We start from the raw sequence: 25,108 nt of genomic DNA on the forward strand, positions 1-25,108 counted from the left end.
GGCCGCGGGGGGGGCGGAGAGGGGGGGCAGGCGGGGCCGGGGCAGGAGCGGGGCTTGGAGCCCGCTGCCCCCGGGGGCGCCGGGGTGGGCGCGGATCCCCGCGGGGGGGCGGCGGGCAGCACTCAGCCCTCTCTGCTGGGGGGACCGGGTGCCCCCCGGGTGCGTGCGACCCCGCACAAGGACTTCTTTGGGGGGGGGGGGGGAGGATGCTAAGCCCCGCGGTCAGACCGAGATGCTCGGGGGGGCTTCATGGGCCCCTCCAGCCCGGCACAGCCCGGCGGGGTGGGGGGCACAGACGGCCTGGGCAGCGGCCAGCCCCAGCCTTCGGAGCGATGTATGGGACCCCCCAGCAGTGCGGGGCTGGGTTACGTTTTGGGGCTGGTTTTACACCCTGAGCGGTTCCCCCCCCCGCCCGGCCCTGCGGTTCCCGGCCGCCTGTTTTCCATCTGTCGCTCCGAGGGCTGCCGCCCAGTTTTAAGACAAACCCCAGCGGAGCATTTCCAGCTGCACGGGGAGCCCGGGCGCTGGGGTGTCGATGGGGACACCCGCTATTGACACCACCTGTGACCCCTTCTCCTGTGGGGCCACCTCGCTGTGCCCCCACAGCCCCCCTCCCGCTCGAGGCAGTGCCTGGGGGTGAGCCCCATATGGCTGGGTGGCTGTGGGGCTCCCGGGAACCCCCATCTTAGGGGGGACCCCGAATGGGGCCAGGTGGGCCCTTTGGCAGCGCCACCATCGAGGCCCCGGTGTGTGAGGTGGGGACATCCCCATAGGGACAAGGGCAGCAGGGACACCCTGTTGTCCCCATGCTGTGATGGTGATCATGTTAGGGTGGTGGGAGGCCACCCTCGGATGTGTGGCTGGGGGGACCCCATTGTCCCTAGGCTGTGGTCTCCACTGTGGTGCAGCTCGTGAGCCTTCCCTGAGGGTGTAACTGTGGGGTCACAGCTTGGTCTGTCACCAGGGGGAACCCACCCTGCTGCAGCATCCCTGGGGACACTGCTATGGCAAGATGTTGCAGCTGGTCCCTTGACCTGTTTGTGACTGGTGGCTGTGTGGCTTTGGAGCGGGCAACCCTCCCCATGGGCCTAGGGAGACTGTGGGGGGACTGGGCCCCCGCAGCAAGGTGTGAAACAGAGATACAGCCCTGCCTTGCACCCAGCTCCGGGCGAGGGGATAGCCTGGGACAGCCGTGGTCGGCCCATGACAAGGGTTCCCTTGTGGCTGGAGGCTCCCAGCTGGGTTGTCCTCTGCCAGCTTGGGATGACGTGGCAGGGCATGATGGTGTCTCCCCAGCCGCAGGGGCTGAGCCCTTTTCCTGGGTGGGCACCTCACAGCAGCTTTGAGCATCTCCTGAGCATCTCCTGAGCATCTCACAGCAGATTTGCTGCCTGGGATCCCCCAGTGCCTGTTGCATCCTTCCCTAAACCTCTGCCCTTCCCCAGCCCTGGCCCCCCTGCCCGGCGTGAGCCCGGTGGGTGCACACAGCTGCTCCTGTTTGCTTTCCTTTCGTGGGCCCCTGCTTTTAAACCTGATATGGCCCTGGTTACTTGTTGCCTCTTCTGCACTTTAATAGTTTTATTTCTGTCCTCCCGTCTCCTGGCGGAGGTCTGGGGGTGGTCACAGAGGCGCTTTGTTGCGGTGCCACTGGGACCACTGCCTGTGCTCTGGGGGCTGGTGGCACACAGGGGTGGTTTCTCGTCGCCGGTGGCCGATTGTAACCAGGGGGGACGTTTGACACGAGCCTGCTGTGTGTCCCTGCGGGCCATTGGGAAATGTCACTTCCTTCGCACAGCACGTGCTGCGGCGATCAATCGCGTGGCACGGAGCCAGCCGCTTCATTTTAGAGCAATTTAAATATTCTCATTGCAGCCTTGCTAAACCACTGTAGCTGTGGCTGCCGTGCTTTGGCTGCTACTTTGCATTAATAAGGAATGTTAAAGCCCTTTAAGCCATGTAGGGTTTTCTTAAACAGTTGGTCCATGGGTGGCTGGTGATCACCGTCTTGTCACATTGGACTGCAGCATTTCCAATCTGCTAAATTGTGTTTCTAACAAGTGGTGGCCTTTTCACCCATCACTGGTTTCCCAGAAGTTTGAAAGGGAGGCTTGTGCTGAAATGTGGTCCATGGCAGAGTTCTTGGAACTAAAGGCAACTCCTGCATCCCAGCTTCTTTATAAAAGGCTGCTCTTGTCCCTGTCAGGAGCATAAAGTTAGAAACCAACTTCTACATGTAGAAAAGTAGAGAAGAGTGGGCTTTTTGTTTGGTTAGTTTTTTGTTCTGTTTGTTGTTTGGTGGTGTGTTGGTTTTTTTTAGGGATTCCTTCTATAGAAAGACAGCCAGGACAATTAGGAAACTCTTAGACATTGGACAGAAAGTGGTAGGAAAGACATTTCAGCAGGCATCTGAAATGCTACTGAATGTCCAGTCATCAATGAAATGGATCAAGTAGAATATTCCAAGAGTGGCTTTGTGAATAAAACACTGGCTTGTGATGATTTCTTCCTTTCCTGTAGATTTTCTCTGTGACTTGGAGGAAGTAGCTACAGTGTGGATTTTTGAACTGAAGTGCATGACTCAAGTTTTAAGCACTTAATTTCTAATTTTTGGTTTCTTCAAGTCATGTCTGAGGATGATACAGAAGATGCCCAGCTACCTCAAGTGATATGTACATAATGGAGAGTATTCCGAGTCTGTGCCCCTTCCTAGAAACATTGCTTTTAATGAGTTGGCATTGAAGCTGTATTTATACGGGCTGAATTTGGGGGAAAGCCTTTTGTTCCACTGTGGCATCTAACTGGAAAATTTGGATGTGCTTTGCTGTCAGCAGCAAGTAGTTGCTGCAATTAGAGACAGGTTATTAAATAAAAGAAAATAAGTGGTTGCATGTGATACCCATTAGCAAGGGGCAATGAGCAAGATTTTCATGCTCCAAGATGGGTTTGGGAATTTTGCTCCTGGGAAAGGAGGAGCAGAGGGAGCTTGGTGGGGAAGGACTGGAAGCAGCAGAAGCTGATGCCTGGTCAGGAGATCTCTCCTTCCTCTAACATCTACAAGATAATTGTCTTGCCAGAAATCCAAGCTTATCCCAGGCCAGGGCATGTCATGGCAGAAAATTTAAAGTTATTTGAGCATTGCTAACCTGTTTTTGTCTTTTTCATTTTGTTCCCCTTTGCTTCATCCTGGATGTCTAAAAGGACAGTTGGAACCAATAAATGAGGTGAGTTAATCTGATGATTCACTCTCCGCTCTGTCTCCTCACTCCATCCTGAGGGGATTGTCTTGTATTTTCTGACTCTTTACTGATGTCCTAGATATAAGTAATGCACTGCATTTTGGGCTGGTAATTTTTGGTTTTTTGCAATGTTCAAATTTTGTTTATGGAAGAAACTGTGTGTTTTACCAAAGCAAAAAGAAATGTTCCTCTGAAGTCTTCCCTGCAGGTCTGTGTTCCTCAGAGGAAACCCCTTTGCAGGGTGTGATGGTGCCCTGTATCTACACACTTGTGAATACTGCAAATGTCTCAAGTATTTTGGGGGCATATCTACAGAGAAAAATCTCACATGCTTTATTTCTTCAGCTTCTTAGGATCATTTCAAGGTCACATCCAATCGTAAAGGGATTCGACCCTGGATGTGCACGTGCTGTGCTCTTGCAGTTGCATGTCTGCCTCCTCCCCACCTCCCCGTGACTACAGAGTGATGCCCTTTATTAGCAGTGCCCTTGTACTGCTTAATGAGCCTTCTTATGAACTGCAGAAGTTGGAGCTGGCGTGGGTGGGAAATGGGCTAAGGTTTGGCTTTCTGCTCCTCTTGAAGAAAGCAGAGCTTTGAAGGCTGCAGGGATGGCAGGGAAATGGGGCAGCAGCCGGTTGCCCCTCTGATGGGGTACCCACACGCTGTGGTTGGGACAGCAGAGGAGCACTGGTACAGGTGAAGCTGCCAGTGTCACCATGGAGACCTAAGAAATGAAACACTTTTCTGGGTCAAGTAACTTCTTGAAAAAAAAAAAAACCAACCCACCAAAAAATCATGGAAGGTTCTTTGTTAAATTAATCATCGTAGCAGAGGGCGGGCATGCGGGTAGTGTGCTTTTGCTAATCCGTTTCAGTGGCAGGTTTGTTGGGCTGTAATGCTGTATGTGTGTGGATCATACAAATACTACATACTGATACATCTACAGGCACGAAATGTGTTTGCATTGCTGTGTTAATGAAATAGACCCTTGCTGGATTGAAGAGGAGCTTTCACTTACCTTCTGTTTTTAATACCTTTTGTTGTACATTTGCCAATCTATTAGTTTGTTGATGTGCGTGAAAGAATAAGCATGTTCCCACTCTAGCATATTGCTACGCCATAGTGTTTTGTAAATCACCCTCTTGCCAACCTACATAATAATACATTGCTACTAGAGGGAAAATACCTGCAGTGAATGCTTATTTTCCTGCCTTGTTATGGCATCAGTGAAGTTGGGCTGATAACTGCATAGCACTTGTCTGTTGATATAGATGGAATAAATATAGTTCTTAATGTTCTGTTGCAGAAACACAAACATAAATACAGCTGAATGTTATTTCTCAATAGCTATTGATGGGTTGTAATCTTGTACTTTGGTTTCCAATGGCTTCAGGGTCTGCTCGCTAGAATCTCGGATCTCTTGCTGTGCCGGTGGACTTGTAGAAATTGTTGTCAGAAGTGTTTCGACTGTAGCTGTTGTCAAACAAATGAAGATGAAGTTGAAATCCTGGGACCTTTTCCTGCTCAAACTCCAGCCTGGCTGTAAGTTTAGATGCACAATTTCCTAGCTTTAACTGAGGAGTAGGGCTGCTCAGCTGTGAGGAGGGTATTGATATGAAATGGGGATAGGACATTCAGATGATGCCATGTAGAAAGGAGGAACCTCCTGCTGAGGGTGGGAACATAGGCTACTCAACAGCAAGGTGAGAAAGGGGCAGTCCTGTTAGCTCAAATAGTAAGGTTAGTCTTTGTGAAACACTTTTCTGATGTGTAAGACAAGCTATTTTGTCAGCTAGCGCAGCAAGCCCATAACTGGTTTAGCTGTGCACCTTTTTCTAAAGATGCTTTTCATCTTCAGTCCTATTTCCTCTTGCTTCAGCCCTTTGGAGTACTTCAACTTAGCTGAGATGCTGATGAGGTTGTTTTGAAATATTTTCTTATCCTAGCATGAAGGTGGTTATCATATAGGCAGATGAAAGGTGTACCTCATATGTGCTTTAAAGGGGAAATTAATTTAAAGTTTCATTTAGCAAGACTTGATCTCCTGCTTCATCTTAGTACTCTTCAAGATTTCCTCTTACTCATTAAAGAACAACAGCGGCAGCGCCAGGTTTTATCTGGGGCTTTGATTAGTGTATTTGCAAATCTATTACAAAGTCGGTGAAGTCTTCCCTATTGTGCTCCCTCTCGTTTGGGAATCTGCAGCACAGAGGTGACCCTGTGGAGGAGCCAGTGAAACCAAGAAGGGAGCAAAGGTCTCCTGTCTTCTAGTGGCTGCTCTGGTGGCTGGGTTGGGCTGTCTTCTGTGAGAGCAGATAATTTGATGGATACAGCTTCATTGTGTCCAGAAGCTGTAGCACAGGAGATGCTTATTTAGTGCATCATATGCTGCTCAGAATTTGGTACCTAGGCACTGAGACACTCAGATATTTTATCTACTCCTGTGGGTACCTGCTGCTGTTCTGTGTCAGGTCTGGAAGGTCCATCTCCTGGTGCTGTGTGAAATAAATTGTCTCATATTTAAATCACAGTCTTGTCTACATACTCTTTTGAATCCAGGTAGAATAGGATGGTAATTAATACAGAAGCAATAAAAATAGAGATGTTCAAGATGTGTTAGAGTGGTTTTTAAATGTGGGCAAGCATATTTAAGAGTCTGATATATGCCCAGAAATGGATTCACCTGCAATTAATGGGAAATGGAAACAAAATCAATGCTAAATAGGAAAGCATTGCACAGAGGAGAACACAGTGATGAGGTTGCAGTATTTGACATAGAAAGATTGCTGCAGGAACAATTACATGTTTGGGAACAAGTAGCTAGGCTTGTTGTGAGAGGATATTTCAGAGTTTGTCTGGTGTGCTGAAGAGCAGAAGGGACATCATGTGTGTATGGGGCAGTGGGCTGATCATCCCGTGGTATAGTTTTTGACTGCTGGATCCTTCTGTCTGGCTAAAGTGGCATTGCAGACATTCAAGCTCTTTTCTTCGTCTGATCTCAGAACTTGGATGTATGGTGACTTTGCAGATGAGCAGGGCTTTGCCACAGAGAACATGGAGACCTCTGGACGCATAAAATGCTCTCTCCAGCCTGTATTGTTTTCCTCAAGTCCTGCTCCATCTGAAAGCCTCTATAATTGGCTTACTGGAATGGCCATAAGCAGAAGACAATACGCTCTGAAAAAAAAACCCAACCCAGTTCTTCAACCATGTTGTGCTTTATGCTGCACCTACTCATGCTATCAGCCCTGGGTAGGGTCCCTGGGACTCCAGCCTAGTTATGTATCCATTGTTCCTTCCAGCTTCAGGCGACCTGGTGCAGTTAGGGTCTCCCTGTTCTGCTCTAGTGCTGAGAGAAGATGAGTTCCCAAAGGTAATGCCTGACAGGGGCAGCAGGAAGCAAAGAGGACACGGGAGATCAGTAGCTTTGCTTTGTGAGGAGGCACGGATGCTTTCATGCCTTAGGATCACTGACCACCCTCTCCTCTGGCTCCTCTGCAAATCCTGGGGTCTGTAAGGGCAGTGTTAACACACCTGGATGTGGAAGCTGGAGATTGGGCTTTGATTGCTTGAAAAAGCTGTTGGCTTCTCCTCTTGAGCTGAGATGGACCCAGAGTGGTGCCAGGGAAGATGGCGATGCTTTAAGCTTCCGGGGTGACTTAGTTGGAAAATGGTGAGGGAACCCAGAAATGAGTGAAGTGAGGAGGGAAAAGAGAGCAGAGGATATATGGAGAGGGAAAGGAGCCAAGGGAAAGTGAATGAGAGGAGAGGGGCAGAAAATGAGCCTGTGGAGGAACAGGAGTCTGGAAGATGAAGAGGAAAAGAGAATAAAAGGCAGGAGACAGAAACTGTGTATTTTGTTTGCTGATCAATGGGAGGGCCGTGCTTTTTGTGTGTGCAAATTTAAGATGGAAATGATCCCATTCAGCCTCTGCTGGCTCAGAATTCAGAAGCCGCAGAAGATATCTATTTTCACTGTGTTGATCTTACTCTTAAGTCTCAGTATGCATTTTTGGAGGTAGGAAACAATGTCTGGAGTTAGATGTGTGAGCAGAGTAAGAGTTTGGAATTGGTCTCAGAATAACGTGTATAATGGGTATGTTTTTAAGTGCTTGGAGATCTGTGTGTGCTGATTGACTCCTTGATGTTTTTTTTCTTTTATTTTTGAAAAGGGGGATTTTGGATTCAGTGGAAGCCGTTAAAACGGAAGGTGGATTTGATGCCTCCATATTCTGCGTTTCGATGCATGCACTGAATTTGGGAACAAATCAATTTATTGTATTCCCTGCTCACAGCCTGAAAGTGTTTTAAAAATAGATCTGGGTTTTCAGCTGAGATCTTTCCATCTTGCCACTTCTTCGTGGGCCTAGGACACTGGTGTAAAGCAGAATGCAACTTGCCCCTTCCTTACCTCCCCACCCAGTCCCCAGGGGAAAACTGCTTTTATCATCTTCTTTGCCCATGCTTAGTAATCCATCCCTTACTTTTTGCCCATAGGTTTTCCCTTTGGCAGCTCTTCATTGTCCTGAAAATTCAGGAGGGGACGTTAAAGCTACAAGTTTAAGCCCTTCCTCTTGGGACACTGTTGATTTTTCTCACTTTCTGAATTTTTTACAGTGGCAACTTAGGAAAAAGAATTCTGACTGAAGTGAGTCTAATTGGATTGACCTGAATGTATGGCAGCTTCTTGTTATTTCACGAGGAGCACTTGCGTCCTGGTCTTTGAAGAAATGGGCTGGGAGCGAGGGTGTGTGTCGGCGCTGCCTGTTATTGAATATTCTACATAAACCCCAAAGATAAACGGTGCACGGTCTGTGAGACTGAATTGAAATCAGGACGCAACTCCTTCCCAAAGGTTTGGATTAAACAGAAACAGAGCTGCTTTAACCAGAGCCAAAGTTTATTTGAGGAAAAATTATTGTGGCTCAGTAGCAATTTCCTTACTAAAGGTCATCTGTATGTTATTAACTCACTATTACGTTTACCCGTTGTAGAACATCCTTAATGCCTCTCTTCCTGATTCCCTTTTCACCCTGCCTTCTTCTCATTCTGTGCATTTGCTTCTCAAACACGAGTATATCCAAATGCTGCCTTTGATTGTGTAGACCCGCATTTAGGCATGAAAAAGCTATTTGTGTTCCAAGTACTGATTATATGTCAAACCGCATGATTTGGACGACTACCTTTAATGGGCTGCAGAGTTGTGCAAATATTGTATGTCCCTTTTAGCATAGGGTTTGGTTTTGATTGTTAACAGGCTTTTTTTTTTTTTTTTTATGTGGATGAGTTGTGTGACACTGAATTGGTGAGATTTGCATGGATCCCGCTGTGAACTTTGTGGGTTTGGATAAGAATTTCCAATTTAAATCTATTTTATATTTGGGCGGCCTTTTCTGTGAGTTTATTCAGCTTTTTGCTGAATATATTTATTGCTCTACTCCGGTCATTGATTACTAAAGCAAATGATTCAACATATTTCGTTTATACCCAACCGAGCCATGCACATAGAAAGGGTGAATCAGGAGCAAAACTCACACAGTATTCCCCTTTACTTTGCTCATTTCACGCTGACGCTTTCCCTTGTGATCTGCTGCTATTTTTTGGAGTACTCTTTCTCATGGATTAATGGGAAAGCTTATTTTACATGATGCGCCACGCGTCACACACCATTGTATGATTTCATTTCCATTGGCAGCTGCTCCCCTCTGAACGTGCAGGTGGAAACTTTATCTCCTATAGTTGTCACTGTCTGCTCTTGCTCTTCTTTCAGTCAAGGCTGGGAGCTCCTGGCTGCTTTTGTGAGCCACTGTGGCTGGGACACATCGAGGTTTTTAAAAAGAATGTTGTTTTATACGAAAACAACACATACAAATATAAAGATATATGTAAACAAACTGAAATAGGAATTACATGTGGACTTTTTTATGATGCCAGTCTTCTGTTGAGTCTTCTCAAAGATGCTACAGCTCTCATGGAAACTTGGTTTGTTACTTAGATCCTGCTGACTTCCCTGCTCCCACCGAGACCCCCAGGCAGCAAAATTACTATATTCTGAGAATCACCTCTGGTTTGTAGAAGTAGATAGAAAGCAGCCTGTTGTTTTTAAAGGCATGCCAATAAATAGCTCTTAATTAATTGTATTTCTAAGATTGAGTTTTGAACCTTAGTGGTGCAGCTGCACACCACTATTTTACTGAGAGGAGTGTGTGGTAGGTTGGAGATGTTGGAGCATGGTGGTCTCCTGTGCTGGTTCGTTCCTAGAGAAGGCCATACTTCGGAAGTGTAGCTGTGAATGTACAGCAGTAAGCTACTGTTTGGGGGTTGTGTTATTTCTTTCTTTTTTTTTTTTCTTAAAGACAAATATAATACTTCTGATCAAGATCTGCGTTGCACGTGCCCGTGTGGCCTGTGTCTTACTCTAAAACTGATATAACTCTGTTTGAAAGACAGGCAGAAAGATAAAGAACCTGTTTTTTACATAGGCCTCAAGTCAGTTGCTCAGGCTTTTGCATGCCAAATAGATCAGGAGATACCCTGCAGCATCCAGGGATGTGCACCCAAGATTAGACCCAGAATATCAGAAGGCATTTTTATTCTCTATATACTCCTTTTACTGGGTTGAATCGCCCAAAGGTCTCTCATTCTAACAGGATAAGCAGCCAAAATGAGGACAAAGATGGAGACTCTGATAATACAATCAGTGAGCTGCCTCCCACTCTTCAGGATGTTTCCCCTGACAGAAGGCGATCGTCTTCAGATACATCACGGTCCACTTACAGCCTCACCAGGCGGATTTCAAGTAAGGTCGTCCTTCCAACATTAATGTAATTCTTGTGGGGAAGAAAATCAAACTGTAGTGCTTGCTCTTTTATCTTTTAGACAGGGAATCAAGTCAAGTTGAAGGTACATTGATTAAAATCTCATCCAGTTCTGCAGGAACACGGTGGAAGGGGCCAGCCCTGTTTTTCTTGCTGAAGCATGTGCATGGTAATTGCATGAGAAAAGAGACAGGGTGGGGGGAAGTGTAGCTGAGCTTGCACTTCAGCGTAACTAAGGGTGCTATTAATTATTGGCAATTTAACGGTGAAAAGTCCCACTGGGGAGCCCACTGTGCTGAGCGTTGCACAGGCACAGTATAGCTGTACCCAAAGAAGCACAAGTTGACTTGTGCCTGTACTGGCTTCAGTTGAGTTTTTAACAATCGTGTTTGTGCATTTCTCTCCTTTAGGTTTAGAGTCAAGGCGGCCAAGTTCTCCGTTAATTGACATTAAACCTATCGAGTTTGGAATAATAGGAGCTAAGAAAGAAATAGTTCAGCCAACTATTCTTCGAAAAACCTATACCCCAGATGACTATTTTAGAAAATTTGAACCAAGACTCTACTCTCTTGACTCAAATAGTGATGATATGGACTCCTTGACAGATGAGGAGATCTTATCGAAGTATCAGCTGGGCATGCTGCATTTTAGCACACAGTATGATCTGTTGTATAATTATCTAATAGTGCGAGTCATTGAAGCTAAAGATCTGCCTCCTCCAATTTCTTACGACGGTTCAAGGCAGGACATGGCTCACTCCAACCCCTATGTGAAGATCTGCCTTCTTCCTGATCAGAAGAACTCCAAGCAGACGGGAGTGAAACGCAAAACACAGAACCCGTTGTTTGAAGAGAGGTACACATTTGAAATCCCCTTTTTAGAAGCCCAGAGAAGAACTCTGCTTTTAACCGTAGTGGATTTTGACAAATTCTCACGCCATTGTGTTATTGGCAAAGTGTCAATGCCCTTGAGCGATGTAGACCTTGTGAAAGGCGGACACTGGTGGAAAGCCCTTGTGCCTAGTTCTCAGGTAACAGAATTTATCGGATTATTGTCACAATTTTTCTCACTGTTTTTGTGTGGGTCCTTTTTTTGTTGGCAAGTTATGTGGTTTCTAATTAGTCATTGTCATCTTGTTAATACAGCATCTGCTAGGTTGAAATAATGTGGGCCTATAACTGGTCTTATAACTGTATTGTGAGGTAGAAGAGCTGTCTTTTATCTTCGAAGGAGGTAGCATGACAAAAGATCCTATGTCAGCTTTAATGAGAACAACTCCAGACTGCTTTGGAAGTCTGCACCTTTTGGAAGATCTTTCTTGTCACTGCAGTGACCTGCATCCGTTCCCAGAAGCTGCAGTGACACTGTCCTATCTGGGTCACTCCTGTGGTTGGGGACGTGAGGGGAACCACTGGTGCCAATTCAGTGATGATTTGATTCACAAAGTGCATAGAAGACAAAATCTCCGCAGACTTGTGGCCTAATGCATGAGCAAAAAATTGCAAGGGTTATTGTTTTACTTCTTCCAGGATTTACTTCAACCTGTGATTCTGCCTGTGGTAGATTTATTTTCATCATGTCCCTGAAGGAAATAAACTTGCCATAGATTTTCTCTGATGTAGGTGGCACGTTGCATGCAGGCAGGTTTGAGCATGTGTTTTGGACTAGATTTGACTGCCCGATGGGATGGGGAGAGAAGATGCAGCGGGTCTGTGTGCTTCCACGTCTGCTTTCAGGAAGGGGCCCTACTTAGTGCCACCTCCTTGCCAGCCAGGAAAAGAGTCGTTCAATGGGAAGATCTGAGCTTTGCAACCAGGAACGGCAGTTGGCTATCAAATCTGCTACTAGCAGTATCACCCACATAGCTAGAGGCACAGGACCCTGTAAAAACAGGAGGACAGGAGTACTACGCAAGGTTGGTGTGAGGGTTGCCTCTCCCAGTTCCTTTCCAGCACTGGGGTTGCAATTTCTAAGTTTTAGAGCCTTTACTGAATCAAAACCCTGTGTGAAGTTGGATGGTTCATGTTTTCTTTGATTTTTATGTGTAGCCAGAGGTATTAGATGAGATGAGCAGTAAATCATTGACCTCACTGCTGATTTACGATGTGGGTCCAAGAGTCTGATGTGGAGTGGAAACTTGTTATCGGGCACGTGTGGAAGAAAAATCCACCGAGCAGTGTTTTTATGTGAAATCAGCCAGGTCCCTGACTCTTGCTTTGCCCCATCTCTGCGTGCAGAGGGGCGGAGAGCGCTTTTACCTCTTGCTCAAACCTTCTGCAGTGCGTAAGGGAGATGATCAAGGCCCCTGATAACTGCAGGAGAGCCCACTAGATTTGCTCTAATACAAGTAGGAGTATTTTGGGATTAGCCTGAACATTGCTCCTACGAGAAAAAAAGTTTTGAAAGTTGAGCACAAGTCAAAACTGTGGGGTCCCTGAGCGTGTCTTTGTGTAGGACGTGTCTTCATCTCAGTGGGATCTGCTCTGCTTGGTAGACTGGCAGTCGAGGGCGAGGGGACAGCTGTGTTGCAAAACAGTTCGTAAGGAAAATGAACAAGGACAGGTATTCCTGGGCTCCCGTTGCTGCCTGGGCCTGTTGTCAAATGTTTTACAAATGCCTGCAACAATTATTTTTCTTTTTGGGGTTCATCGCTCATCACGGGCTCTGCGTTGTGTATCGGAGTTCAGAGCTCCCCTCTTTGCATCCTGTTACCCTCCTGTGATTCACACCGTCCAGCCTTGCTTTCCCCCCCCTCCTCCCTGCTTTTGCATGATAAATACTTCTCTGTATTATGTATCTCTTTATTAGTAACATGGATTCATTCCACAGCTAATACAGACCTTGATTAGACGAGATCATCTCTGCCTTCCTGTGCCAAGCTCGGAGCCAGCCTTTCCTCCCTCCCTCTGCAAAGTTCCATTGAGAGCTGCTGCTGCTCTCAGCAGTGCTGTTGGCTTCACCAGGATTCAAGATAAATTATTTATGCAGAAATTGGCATTTCTGATATTTACAAAAGGAAGGGGGGAGGAAGAGAAAACTCCCTTTGAATGGGCACACCTGGCCTTACAAGCCTTGCTGTCGTATGGAAAAACTTAATTTCAGCAAAAAGTCCTTCTCACCTTGATTACTGAAGTGCCTTGTTTTGGTTGTGTTGTACTTTCTTGTTCTTTTTGGCTGGGCCTTAGCTGCCAGACTGCAACTGAAAGTACTTCTACTAGGATATCCAGGGAGGATCTTTGGTATCATCTTCCCATGTTTTCTCAGTGGTAAGATTTTCAAAGTTTATTGAATAAGTTGTATTTTCTGTTAGTAGTGACTGAAGTTGATCAAAGGGTTGAAATAAATCCTGGAAGAAGTAAAACAATAAAGCTTATTACTTTGATAAACTGCGTTTTAATGTCTTTCAATAACAATGCTGCTTGTGCTGGAAATCTGTGAGGGGTTTTTTTGATTGCTAGTTGGAAAATTCTGCCTGCGGAATGATAGATTTGACATGTTGACAATGTTTTTTATGCCTCTCACATTTTTGCTTGATTAGTTGAGGGACAGACAGCCTTTATAAGGCTTTTGTTGGATTGAACTTGAGACGGTTCTGATTATGAGTCGATGAAAATTTTCCGGGCTGGGTTGGCTGCCCTGGGGCTCGGGCATGGAGCAGCAGCTGGCAGCAAGCCCCCCCAGCGATAAAGATCGTGGTGGAGAAAATGCTGAAGCAGGTGCTTGGAAAACCAGTAACAGGCAGGAGAGAAAAACAGACAGGCATAGACGCGATATGTAAAGATGAAAGACACAAAGTATGTGATTTTTTTAAATTTGTATTTTTTTAACTGGCATTTATAGATAGAAACATGGTGAGCTGGAGAGGTGGAGGAAAGTGAATCCAGATGGCAGGAGCTGTGGGGAAGGTTTGCTCTTCATACCAGTGGGAGTGGGATGGGGCAAGGTTTCTGGGAGAGCAGAGAAAGTGGCCTAAATGGTATTGGTTTAGATGAACATCTGTTCTGCGCTTTCTGTACCCACCTGGAAGCACTGCTGTGGAATGTGCTGATAAAGTCAGGTGCTTGGTCCTTGTCCTACCATCACACTGAGCCCCATCAAGCCCAGAGCTGGGATGCTGCCTCAGTCCAGGACTGTGCCAGCACGAGTGAGCCCTGCTAAAAAAGATGGGGGATTCCAGCAATCTTTTGGTGCGTGTGGTGTCGGCAGGGACGGGTGGGTTTCTCCCAGGCTGAGGCTTGTCCAGCTTCTGCAGCCAACAACAGCATTGACTCCACTGCGAGCTGGACCAGCAAAAGCTCCTTAGGCCTGTGGATGGGATGTACAGGTCCTCAATGGGGGAAAGCCCATTGTCGTTGATAGCAGAACATCTTCATTACCACCTCATGGAGTTTCTTATTAACTAACAGCCTGAGAACTTAGCTTGGGTGTAAGGAAGCAGGCTGTGCAGCATTGCTGTGCTGGTTATGTCAGGCATGGGTTGTCAGAGAACCCAGATATGGATGAGCAGTGTGCTGTCCTCTCAGCCTTGAGGAATCAGAGCGATAAACCACTTGGTGCTAAGCTTCTGACCAAAAGACCATACCTGTGCATGAGTGCTTTTTTAGTTTGGATCATGCATTGAGCACCTGGGGGGGTTGAGTCCAAGGCGGAGGCACGGGCGAGCTGCCGTCCGATGTATCATCAGAGCCAGCAGCTCAGCAGAAGGACTTATTTCTTGTAGAAAATGTCAGTGCAGGTATTGCCAAATTCTTTATCCCTGTTTTTTTTTTCTTGCAGGGTAATTAATGTGTTTCTGAAGTGCTGTAGATGCTCGTGGAGTAGCTCTTGAGTCCAGTCCCCATAGGAACACTCTGCGCTCCTTAAATATCCCCTTAAATGTGTGTGGCTTTGCTTAATTACCATGAATGAAGTTGGCAGGCCTTGCTGTAGCTGGGCTCAGATTCGCACATTTCGCCATTAAGATTAGTTCTGAAACACATGTTCAGGACCCCAAGTTTTATTGACATATGATTCATTTCTCTTTTGGCAGATTTGAGTGGGCAGGAATAAATGTTTTAGACCAGCAGTAATGAGAGCTTGGAGATCATTCCACAGGAGAAAAAAAAAATTGCCTGGTCGTGGTGGGAAAATAGCATAAAAATTCCTTCTCCACTCATTTTTACAGTAGAGGGAGTATGTATTGGACTTGCTTTTTAATCTTTGTACTATGAGTGCCCTGGAATGACAGTCATTTAAGGAGCTGTCAGCTTTTTACGTTAAAAATGGTATGTGCTCCACAAGTGGAGTGGCTTTGCTGTGGCAGCTCTCTGCAATTTTTGATTTCCATCTCAGGGATAAACCTGCAACAGGTACTGCACTGCTGTTCTTACCCTGCCTTGGCTGGGAGGCAAGAGGGAGAAGGGAACTTGAAATTCAGATAATAACTCATTTTGGAGCATTCCTCTTGGGTGCTACCTTGAATTCTGCCATGCAGCCAGGTGGTTATGGCGTGTGCCAGCTTAATGGCTGCTTAATTAAAGGAATGATGCAGAATCACTGATGATGAACGTGAATTGGTTACATGGGGCTGTGCTCTCTTATTAACAAGATGTTAAAATCGACCTGGCAGTTTACCTGTGTCCGGCATGAGAGATGCTCTGGGCAAGGCCTGGCTGGGAGCGGGATGCTACCACCCTGCAGGTCACTGGAACTGAGGGAACTGTGACAGGATGCTGTGATGGACGCTTCTCTGTCATGATGACAACATTTTTGTCTCTTAGCCTGTGGTTTGATGTCATGTTTTGGCTTATGGCGTTCAACCATCTTTCTTCCACTTTGTATCTTTATTTTTTCCCCAGATGCGTTTCGGTGGCTCTTTCCTCCTTTCCAGTCTTAAAAGCTCCAGCACTAATACATTTTTCTTCTCGATGATTTTTCTCTCATCCTTATCCATCTGTTCTGCTTCCAGCTGTCGTCTTGGTCACCTCATCCCTTCCACTCTGTGCTGTTCACTCCTTGCCCTTTCTGCAGAGGACCAGGATGCTGTGGGCTGTATTTTGCTGAGGAGCAGCCCAAAGGAGGGGCTGGTGGGGATTGTGAGCAGGACCTCTCCATAGGAGACCTTCTTCCCAAAGGTCTTTGCACAGGAGATGCTTTCTCATGACCGTCCAAACTGATGCAAAGCCAGTTAGGCTTTAGAAGGGATTTTGTGATGCTTTTCATCATACATCTACTTGGTGTCTGTTACGTAGGTAACACTGTTCTTATCCATTGGTTAGTATATTTATTTTTATTTAGGTTCTGGTTCTCAGTAGCTCAGCCTTCCCGTGTGTGTCACAGGGTGCCGTGTGTCACAGGACGCTGTAGAAAGCCTGTTAGAGCAAACTGTTCTAAACCATCGGTTTTCTAATGTGCCTGGAGGTACCATCACAGATAACCTTGAGGAAGAAAATCAATCTGAAACTTCATTAGGAGCGTTGCATAGATGTCTGTGCTGATGTAATATGCTCTGTTTCCCATCGGGAACCAGGGAGGGTTTCAGCTGCAGAACTGTGCTGGTGGTGTAGCAATGCACAGCGAACAGTCTGGGGGGGCTGTGAGGAGAGAATTGCCCTGATCCAAACAAGATGTGCAAATGGCATTAATTAAAAACTCCTCTTCCCTTGAGGTAGCCTCTTTGTGTTTCAGAAAAGAAAAAAACAAACTTCTTATATGTGTCTGGTTCAACCCAAACAGTAACTGCAGAAGGTTCTGGATGCCAGGCGAGCCCAAGGCTGCAGATCCAAGGGACTGGCTGCGTAATGCAGCTGCGGAGAGGAACCCCCGGGAGTGAAATGTTAATCGGAGCTTCAGGAGTCTCAGACATCCCAGACTTGGTGTCACTCCGGCACCTCATCAAACAGGAAATTGCTTTTCCAGGGTCATCTGGGATCTCGGCACAAATCAGCGCGTCATCAGCATAATAATGGCCACTAAAATGATGCCTTTGCGCGGCGGTGCTGGAGGGGCACCTCTGCACACTGCATTCTGTGAACAATATATTCAAGGCAAAACCAACAGCATTTTACTTTCCTGATGAAAAGACCTAGGAAAAGTAAAATTCAGGCACTTCCTTTCCCTGCGCTGAACAATGTGGCGATGACACCTCTCATGCGTGAACTTGCATCCCTCTTCTCAGCTCAGCCCCTTCGCAAGTCTGAGCTTTGGGGAGGCTCCACTGTGTGACAAAAGCCATGCTTCTGTGCCTGCAGTCCCACAGCGAGACCTGCCTTAACGCCGTTGCTGATAAAGATGGCTATAAACAAGGTGATGGGTGTGGGGGCAATGGTTATGGCAGCACAGAGTGTTTCCGAGATGCAGGTGACCTCAGTGGGTCCATGGGCTGGAGAAACAGCCTGGGCAGCTCCTGTGGCCCCGCAAGCCACCTGAGACCTCTGTGGCCACTCGTCCCTCCCTGAGCTGAGTCTCCTGCCTGACCCCTAGCAAAAAGGGCCCTGTTTCTCCATCTCACACTGGACCCCACTGTGCTCCCCAGTTATCTCTGCTTTGCCGGCTGAGCCAGGAGTCCATTAAACCCTAGCTCTGTCTGCATCCTCATCCTCATCTTCATCTCTGGCACAAACCGTGCCACCAGTGTGTCTCATTAGCAAGCCTGTTGCATCAGCAAAGGTACGCCATGGCATGAGCTTGTCGGGGAAAGCACGGGGAGCTAAAGCCTGAGGAGGGATGCCTTGTACCTCGGGCTTCTTGGAGCAACCTGTCAATTCCTTGCTTGTTTGCTAATGATGACAGGTAACTAAAGAACAGGAGAAAGCTACTGAGTGTGGTGCAGCATGGCATGGTGGAGTCGGTGCTGGTTCAATGTGCCGGGGGGGAACGCGTGGTGGCTGCTGGCCATGTTTTCTCTAGTGCTTGACATCCCCTCAGGCACCGTGGCAGGATTTGAGGCATGTTTCCTAGATCCTCGCGGCTAAGCTAGAAATAACGTATTTATAAGATCAGAGGCAGTTCACTGCTCGAGTTAAGTGCCTTGAAAAGGCTGAGTCACTTGTACGGGGAGGTGAGCTACCCGGGGACCTGGGTTTCCTTCTAAAAACACCTTTTGTTATCGCTGCAAAATGCTGCTGGTGCTCTGCCCACAACAGGGCTGCTGCTTTCTCGCTGGCTTTGAGCACACCCATCCTGCCATGGCCTCTGTGGGTCAGATTGTGTGTTGGACTGTGTGTTCCTTCCCTTAAAATAATTAACAGAAATCGGGTCACGCTTGAAAAACATTAAGGGGGCAGAAGGTGCTCTTGAGATTTGGGAAATTTGGCCTGATCTGAGACTCATTAAAGCTGGTGGCAGTCTGTCTTCTGACATCTGTGGATCACGCTTACAGAGTATAGAATTTTATATCTTGCCTGACTCAAATTTAAGCTCAGGTAGTAAAAAAGATTTTTCTAGAGGTGCCAATATCCCTATCAGGGTAGGTCCTAACCTAAATCGGGGAATTAGTGTTACCTTTACCTAGCGAAGGCTCATGGGTTAGCCAGTAGTGTGATGGTTACCTTATAGTGGCTCCTTCAGTAACTCTGCAGGGGTTACAGGACACGGTGCTGGGGAGGGTTCAGGACAGGATAGATACCTGATTCTCCTGCCTGTGCCTCAGTGGATGTTTTATACCCTGCCTGACTTGTACAGTGTGGGGCATTTTTTTTAAAATGGAGCATAAATGTAAACGTGTCGTTAAGTGTGGAGATCTACCTTCCCTTGCTGAGCTTCACCCTCCTCCCTGACCCAGGGAAGCCCCTTAGTTCCTGCAGGTCTTGAATAAGGTCAACAGGTTCCACCAGTGGACAAATCCAGAAATAATTAACCCCAAATCTTAAACTTAAGGTGACTTGAAAGGTCCTACATCTCTGCCCTGCCCCGCCTGCCTCCTGACTGTGCCAGAAGTTTGGTATTTGCAGTTGGAGCTGTTTGATTGTCTCTTCTGCAGGTAATACCTCACTAATTAGTTTCCTAATTTGTGCTGTCCAAGTGTACCTGAGTTTCTAGGAATTAAAGCCTGCCTGGACCCCAACACAGGGGTGAATGCAAGTGGAAGTAGGACTGGTTATGTTAAAAATGCTGTTGATATGTTATAAAAAATGAACCGGGGTCAAAGGGTATCTCAGGTGGATCCTCTTGTGGGTGGTGGTGTGGGCACCACGAGGCTTCGTTACTGTCCTGGTAATAGATTTAGAAATTACCAAATGTTCGTGATGATAAATGTTCAAGCTGTTCCAGGCACAGACTCAGGAGGAGTGATTTTGGGGAAAATCAAACCAACAATAATAGTTCAAATTGGATAGATGATGTTTAAATCACCTTGGGTGCGAGACTATCTTAGATCTTTACATTGTGCAGCCACTGGGCATAACGGTATATGTAGGTATGGTTTGACCTCACAGAAGTCATGAGTATTGTGTGCGTATTGGGTCAGGTCTGTGTTGGGCAATGGCTTTCTCATCGGAGGAACTTAAAATATACTGAACAGAACTGTGGTATGGGAGTTGGCAAAGACTGACAGAAGAGGGATGCCTTCTCAGTGAAGCAAAAATACTGTGGCAACAGAAGAAAACAAGTAACTTACAGGACACGGTGCTGGGGAGGGTTCAGGACAGGATAGATACCTGATTCTCCTGCCTGTGCCTCAGTGGATGTTTTATACCCTGCCTGACTTGTACAGTGTGGGGCATTTTTTTTAAAATGGAGCATAAATGTAAACGTGTCGTTAAGTGTGGAGATCTACCTTCCCTTGCTGAGCTTCACCCTCCTCCCTGACCCAGGGAAGCCCCTTAGTTCCTGCAGGTCTTGAATAAGGTCAACAGGTTCCACCAGTGGACAAATCCAGAAATAATTAACCCCAAATCTTAAACTTAAGGTGACTTGAAAGGTCCTACATCTCTGCCCTGCCCCGCCTGCCTCCTGACTGTGCCAGAAGTTTGGTATTTGCAGTTGGAGCTGTTTGATTGTCTCTTCTGCAGGTAATACCTCACTAATTAGTTTCCTAATTTGTGCTGTCCAAGTGTACCTGAGTTTCTAGGAATTAAAGCCTGCCTGGACCCCAACACAGGGGTGAATGCAAGTGGAAGTAGGACTGGTTATGTTAAAAATGCTGTTGATATGTTATAAAAAATGAACCGGGGTCAAAGGGTATCTCAGGTGGATCCTCTTGTGGGTGGTGGTGTGGGCACCACGAGGCTTCGTTACTGTCCTGGTAATAGATTTAGAAATTACCAAATGTTCGTGATGATAAATGTTCAAGCTGTTCCAGGCACAGACTCAGGAGGAGTGATTTTGGGGAAAATCAAACCAACAATAATAGTTCAAATTGGATAGATGATGTTTAAATCACCTTGGGTGCGAGACTATCTTAGATCTTTACATTGTGCAGCCACTGGGCATAACGGTATATGTAGGTATGGTTTGACCTCACAGAAGTCATGAGTATTGTGTGCGTATTGGGTCAGGTCTGTGTTGGGCAATGGCTTTCTCATCGGAGGAACTTAAAATATACTGAACAGAACTGTGGTATGGGAGTTGGCAAAGACTGACAGAAGAGGGATGCCTTCTCAGTGAAGCAAAAATACTGTGGCAACAGAAGAAAACACACATGGTGAATGTGAGCATGTGTGCTGTGTAGCCATATACTGCCACATAATGTGACCTGAGAGGTGCTGTGACAAAAGGAGTTTGGGGCAAGAAATGGGATGTTTTTTCTCATAAGGGAGAGGGGCTGTGGGGAAGATCAGGCAGAAGATGGGCTGGATTGGGGTGGATGCTGCAAGGTTGTCTCTGGAACTGGCTCCAGGGGCAGCGGAGTGTGTGAGGAGAGGGTTTGGGTTTGCCTTAGGACCTGTGATGTAGATTATTGCTTTTGCCCAGGGGCTGACTCAGGATGCTGCTGTGCTTGCAGCCTTCACCTTGCTCCTCATGTGGTGCTTCTCATGTCCTTTGCTCATTAAATGTGCGGGGTTAAACACGGAGGGGTTGCTTTGCCAGCTCCTGAAATCGGGCAGCCTATTGCCGTATTTTCCGTGGAAAGCCAAAAAAAGGTATTGAATTAAAGGGAATTGTATTATGTAGTGTGGGAGGTGCAGGACTTCCTCAGCCTGCCACCTGCTCCTGCATGCCACGCACGTCCCGCTGCCTTCCCCGGGAGTAGTCAACAGGAACAGGAGAGGAGAGAAAGTGCCTGGGGGGAAACTTTTAATACCATTACCTGACGTCAGCCTTAGCGCTTGGCTCGTTCACTGAGGAGCCCAGTGGCCGCCGTCAGCGGGAGCCGTTCTCTGCTGCTGGCCTGCCAGGGGAAAAGTGCTGTTCTGCTCCTGGCAGGGGACGGGGCTTTTCCTGGAGTGCCTCCTCGTGTTTGGTCTGAGCCCTCTGGTTCGTCTGTGCTCGGTGGAAATTGTGTTTTTTCCATTTGCAGCTGAATAGCCATGAGCTGGTTGTATTTCCCGACAGCCTGAGCCTCAGTTTCCCCAGAGCCGTTGATAGCTTTGCTGGGAGTGGGTACCTCATGTGCTGGCCCATCTGCTGATGAACCTGGTTCTTCAGGTCAATTCAGGCTGTGACTGTGTCTCGGAGCTTTTTTCTTTATTGTCTACCCAGTCCTTTAGTCTCTGATATCTGTAATCTAATATTTGGGGCATCAGTGAAGATATTTAAGCCTTTTGTTATGATTGCAGTAGTACTGCAGCTCTTTTCCTTTTGGGAATGGGCTATGACCGTCCAGTGTAGGCTTGGCTTTGAGCTGTTTGGCTATTTGGGATGAAGAACTAGCTCTGCACTCCTGCATGGACCTGAGCCAAGTCAGATGGATGGATGCCCAGCCCAGGCTGGCTGGTGTGTTTTCAGTCTCCAGAGTTGTTTCATTGCCTGTATTTTGCATCTGAGAATAACAGCATCTCAAAGCCAGGTCATGCTATGGGGGGAGAGGCCACTTTAAACTGTCATGTCTGAGGAGCAGTGATGTCAGCTCTATTTTTTTAATTACTAGTTTTAAGCATCATTAAGTAAAAGGAAAAGAAATAATGGTTGAATGGCTATGTTGATGTGAAGCTATGGCCATGGTACAGCCTGATGCACAGCAAGGGCACAGTTGAGCTCTGTTGAGGTCTCTGGGACGGGCTGGATGCCAAGGGGTTGTCTCCTCTGAATTGCCTTCCTGTGACCCAGGTATGCATTAACCATCCCATGCCTGAACTTCCCAAGTGGCTGGTGTGGTTCTTGGTGGCTGGGAAGGAAAGAGGATGTCTCCTCCAATGGGTCTGTGTTTTGTACATTAATAAGATGTGAGGTTGGTGTGATAAGAACCAGCTGGAACTGTTCAAAGGGGAGCAGGTAGAAACTACTGACCTTGTATTCATTCCTTCTTTTAGGTTCTCTTTGCGTGACTGCTGAAAAGCTGGTGAAGGATCAGCAATTAAAGAATGATCTTCACCTGGAGATAGTATTCTTTCTTGTTTCTGCTCAGCATGAGGTACCACCAGATGGTTCTTGGTTGCAGTTTAGAGCGTGACTAAAATTTATTTTTCAGGCACTTAGAGAAATGGGATTTATTTAATTTCTCTTCCTGCTCTTCGCTTCCCTCTGAGCTCAGTTCTAAATTTCCACATTCCTTTTTCCCTGCAGAATGAAGTGGAGCTGGGAGAGCTGCTGTTGTCCCTAAACTACCTACCCAGCGCAGGAAGACTGAATGTGGACATCATTAGAGCCAAACAGCTTCTTCAGACGGACATGAGCCAAGGTTCAGGTAAAGGGCAGTGCATTTCTCACATTACTCATGCACAGATTATATGTGCTTTTAAAGCAAATCAGTGGCGAGGCAGTTTGTGGGGGACCCAGGGGGATTTGGATGCTCAATTCCTATTAATATAAGGCTCTGGATATTCATTTTATATATATACAGCCAACCATAAGAAAAGTATTTGGAATGCTTACCCTGAGATAAAATGGAGGGTGTGACTACCTTTGCCATATTTAAAGTAAAAATCTCTGAACCAGGGTGAGGTGAGGAACCAGGAATTCTGAATTCCCCCCATTTTGTGTTCTGTGAGGCAGCTCCTTTGTGCCTGCGCTGTGTTTTGCCGATGCTGCCCGAATGTTAATGTTGCAGTGGTTTCACTTAGGGTATCTGTTTGCTCTGGATGGTGTGAGGTTTTTCCAGTGTCCATGCATTGCTCCATGCTGTTTCTGAGCCTGCTGGTAATTGCTTCACGCATATGTCCTCAGGTGTTTTTCCCATGTTCCCTGCCCCAGCCACTGCTGCTGCCAGAATATTGGCATTTTCCAAAAAGAACAGTATGCTTGGCCTCTATCAAAGCTGTCATTAATTGTGGTTTTGGCAGGGAGCGTTTTTAAATCCAGCTGCCTGACTTTTGTATCCACTGCAAATCCCTGGGAGCGGAATGGGGATTTCCATTCCAAATGCCATTTTCCAGCACGGTCATCCCTGTGGTGCCCAACCTTCGTGAGCCAGGGTACCGACTGATGACACCTGTAATGCAGAGCTTGTATTTTGTGTTTCTTGTCAGACCCCTTTGTGAAAATTCAGCTTGTTCATGGATTAAAATTAACAAAAACCAAGAAGACCTCCTGCATGCGGGGGACGATAGATCCTTTCTACAATGAGTCCTTCAGCTTCAAGGTTCCACAGGAAGAACTGGAAAACGCCAGCCTAGTGTTCACAGGTAAAAGTGGGGGCGTTACCAACTTGGCATGATTGTGATTGCCTCCAAGGTGAGCAAAGAAGCAGTTGTGGGTGTGCAGATGAGCCTGTGCAGGACGGTGGCTGTCCCGGTAGCCACTCTGCAAGGGGTGGCCATCACTGGGATCTCCAGGGAAGCTTAATTAACACTCTGTCCTCTGCAGAACCTGTTCCCAGTATTGCCACCGGATGGCTGGAGCTGGCTGGGAGCACACCTTGCTGGTCCTGTGCTTAATTGGTGCCATTGGGAGTTCTTTTGTGCAGAAGAGGAGGAGACATTAATCGCACTTCTCAGCGGCAACCAACTTGGGCATAAAGTCAAAAATTAGAAGAGTGAGAGGGGAGTATTGAACCATCCCAGAGCTCAGACACTGGCAAAAATAACTTCTGGTACTTGACATAATTTGCCGGTGAGATGATGTAGCTGTAGGTGTTCGGCACTGACATCACCTGTTCTGTAAGCAGGTTTGATCATGCCTTTATTTCTAAAAGGCTGGTACTTGGTGCCAAGCCCTGCGTGGCACAGCTGAGGCAGACCAAGACACAGACCATGCAGGCGGTGGGCCAGGAGGACTCCCAGCACTAACCTCACTCAAGGGCTTTGTCAGCGCTGGAGATGTTTGGCTGGGATAGGAATTCTTATGTTCAAACAATTTCTGAATCTCCTATTTTTGTTCTCTAGGCACGAAAGCAGTCAGTAGAAATTGGCAGTTGGGTGTGCTGGAGAGAGCAGGGGGGAGTCCCCACCCCGGGCTGTGCTCTCGCCCGCAGGCTGGGCACCAGTGGTGGGGCTGAACTGTAGCCATGGACCCACCGTGGCTGGTGGCCTTTTCTGCCATTCCACAGCGTGGAGGTCTTGGGCAGGGCTGCAGATGCCCCTAGGAAGCGGTGGGTCCCCATGCGATGTCTTTGCCCAGCCTATGTGTGCTATGGGGCTCAGGCAGGGTCAGACCTTCTTGTGGACAGGATAGATACCTGATTCTCCTGCCTGTGCCTCAGTGGATGTCAACAGGTTCCACCAGTGGACAAATCCAGAAATAATTAACCCCAAATCTTAAACTTAAGGTGACTTGAAAGGTCCTACATCTCTGCCCTGCCCCGCCTGCCTCCTGACTGTGCCAGAAGTTTGGTATTTGCAGCTGGAGCTGTTTGGTTGTCTCTTCTGCAGGTAATACCTCACTAATTAGTTTCCTAATTTGTGCTGTCCAAGTGTACCTGAATTTCTAGGAATTAAAGCCTGCCTGGACCCCAACACAGGGGTGAATGCAAGTGGAAGTAGGACTGGATATGTTAAAAATGCTGTTGATATGTTATAAAAAATGAACTGGGGTCAAAG

General features: G+C 47.0%; 1 protein-coding gene across 1 annotated transcript in view; it reads left to right on the top strand.

The window, feature by feature from the left end:
* The first annotated feature begins 701 nt into the window (after positions 1-701).
* Positions 702-25,108, top strand: part of SYT17 (synaptotagmin 17) — a 43,765-nt gene continuing 19,358 nt past the window's right edge. The window contains exons 1-7 of the mRNA XM_014936203.1: positions 702-755; positions 3,204-3,221; positions 4,631-4,779; positions 9,888-10,036; positions 10,466-11,085; positions 22,698-22,818; positions 23,600-23,755. Coding sequence (XP_014791689.1) covers positions 702-755; positions 3,204-3,221; positions 4,631-4,779; positions 9,888-10,036; positions 10,466-11,085; positions 22,698-22,818; positions 23,600-23,755 — 1,267 coding nt within the window. The remainder of the gene's footprint in view (positions 756-3,203; positions 3,222-4,630; positions 4,780-9,887; positions 10,037-10,465; positions 11,086-22,697; positions 22,819-23,599; positions 23,756-25,108) is intronic.

This window comes from Calidris pugnax, unplaced genomic scaffold (assembly GCF_001431845.1).
Source record: "Calidris pugnax isolate Ruff unplaced genomic scaffold, ASM143184v1 scaffold17, whole genome shotgun sequence".
Taxonomy (NCBI): domain Eukaryota; kingdom Metazoa; phylum Chordata; class Aves; order Charadriiformes; family Scolopacidae; genus Calidris; species Calidris pugnax.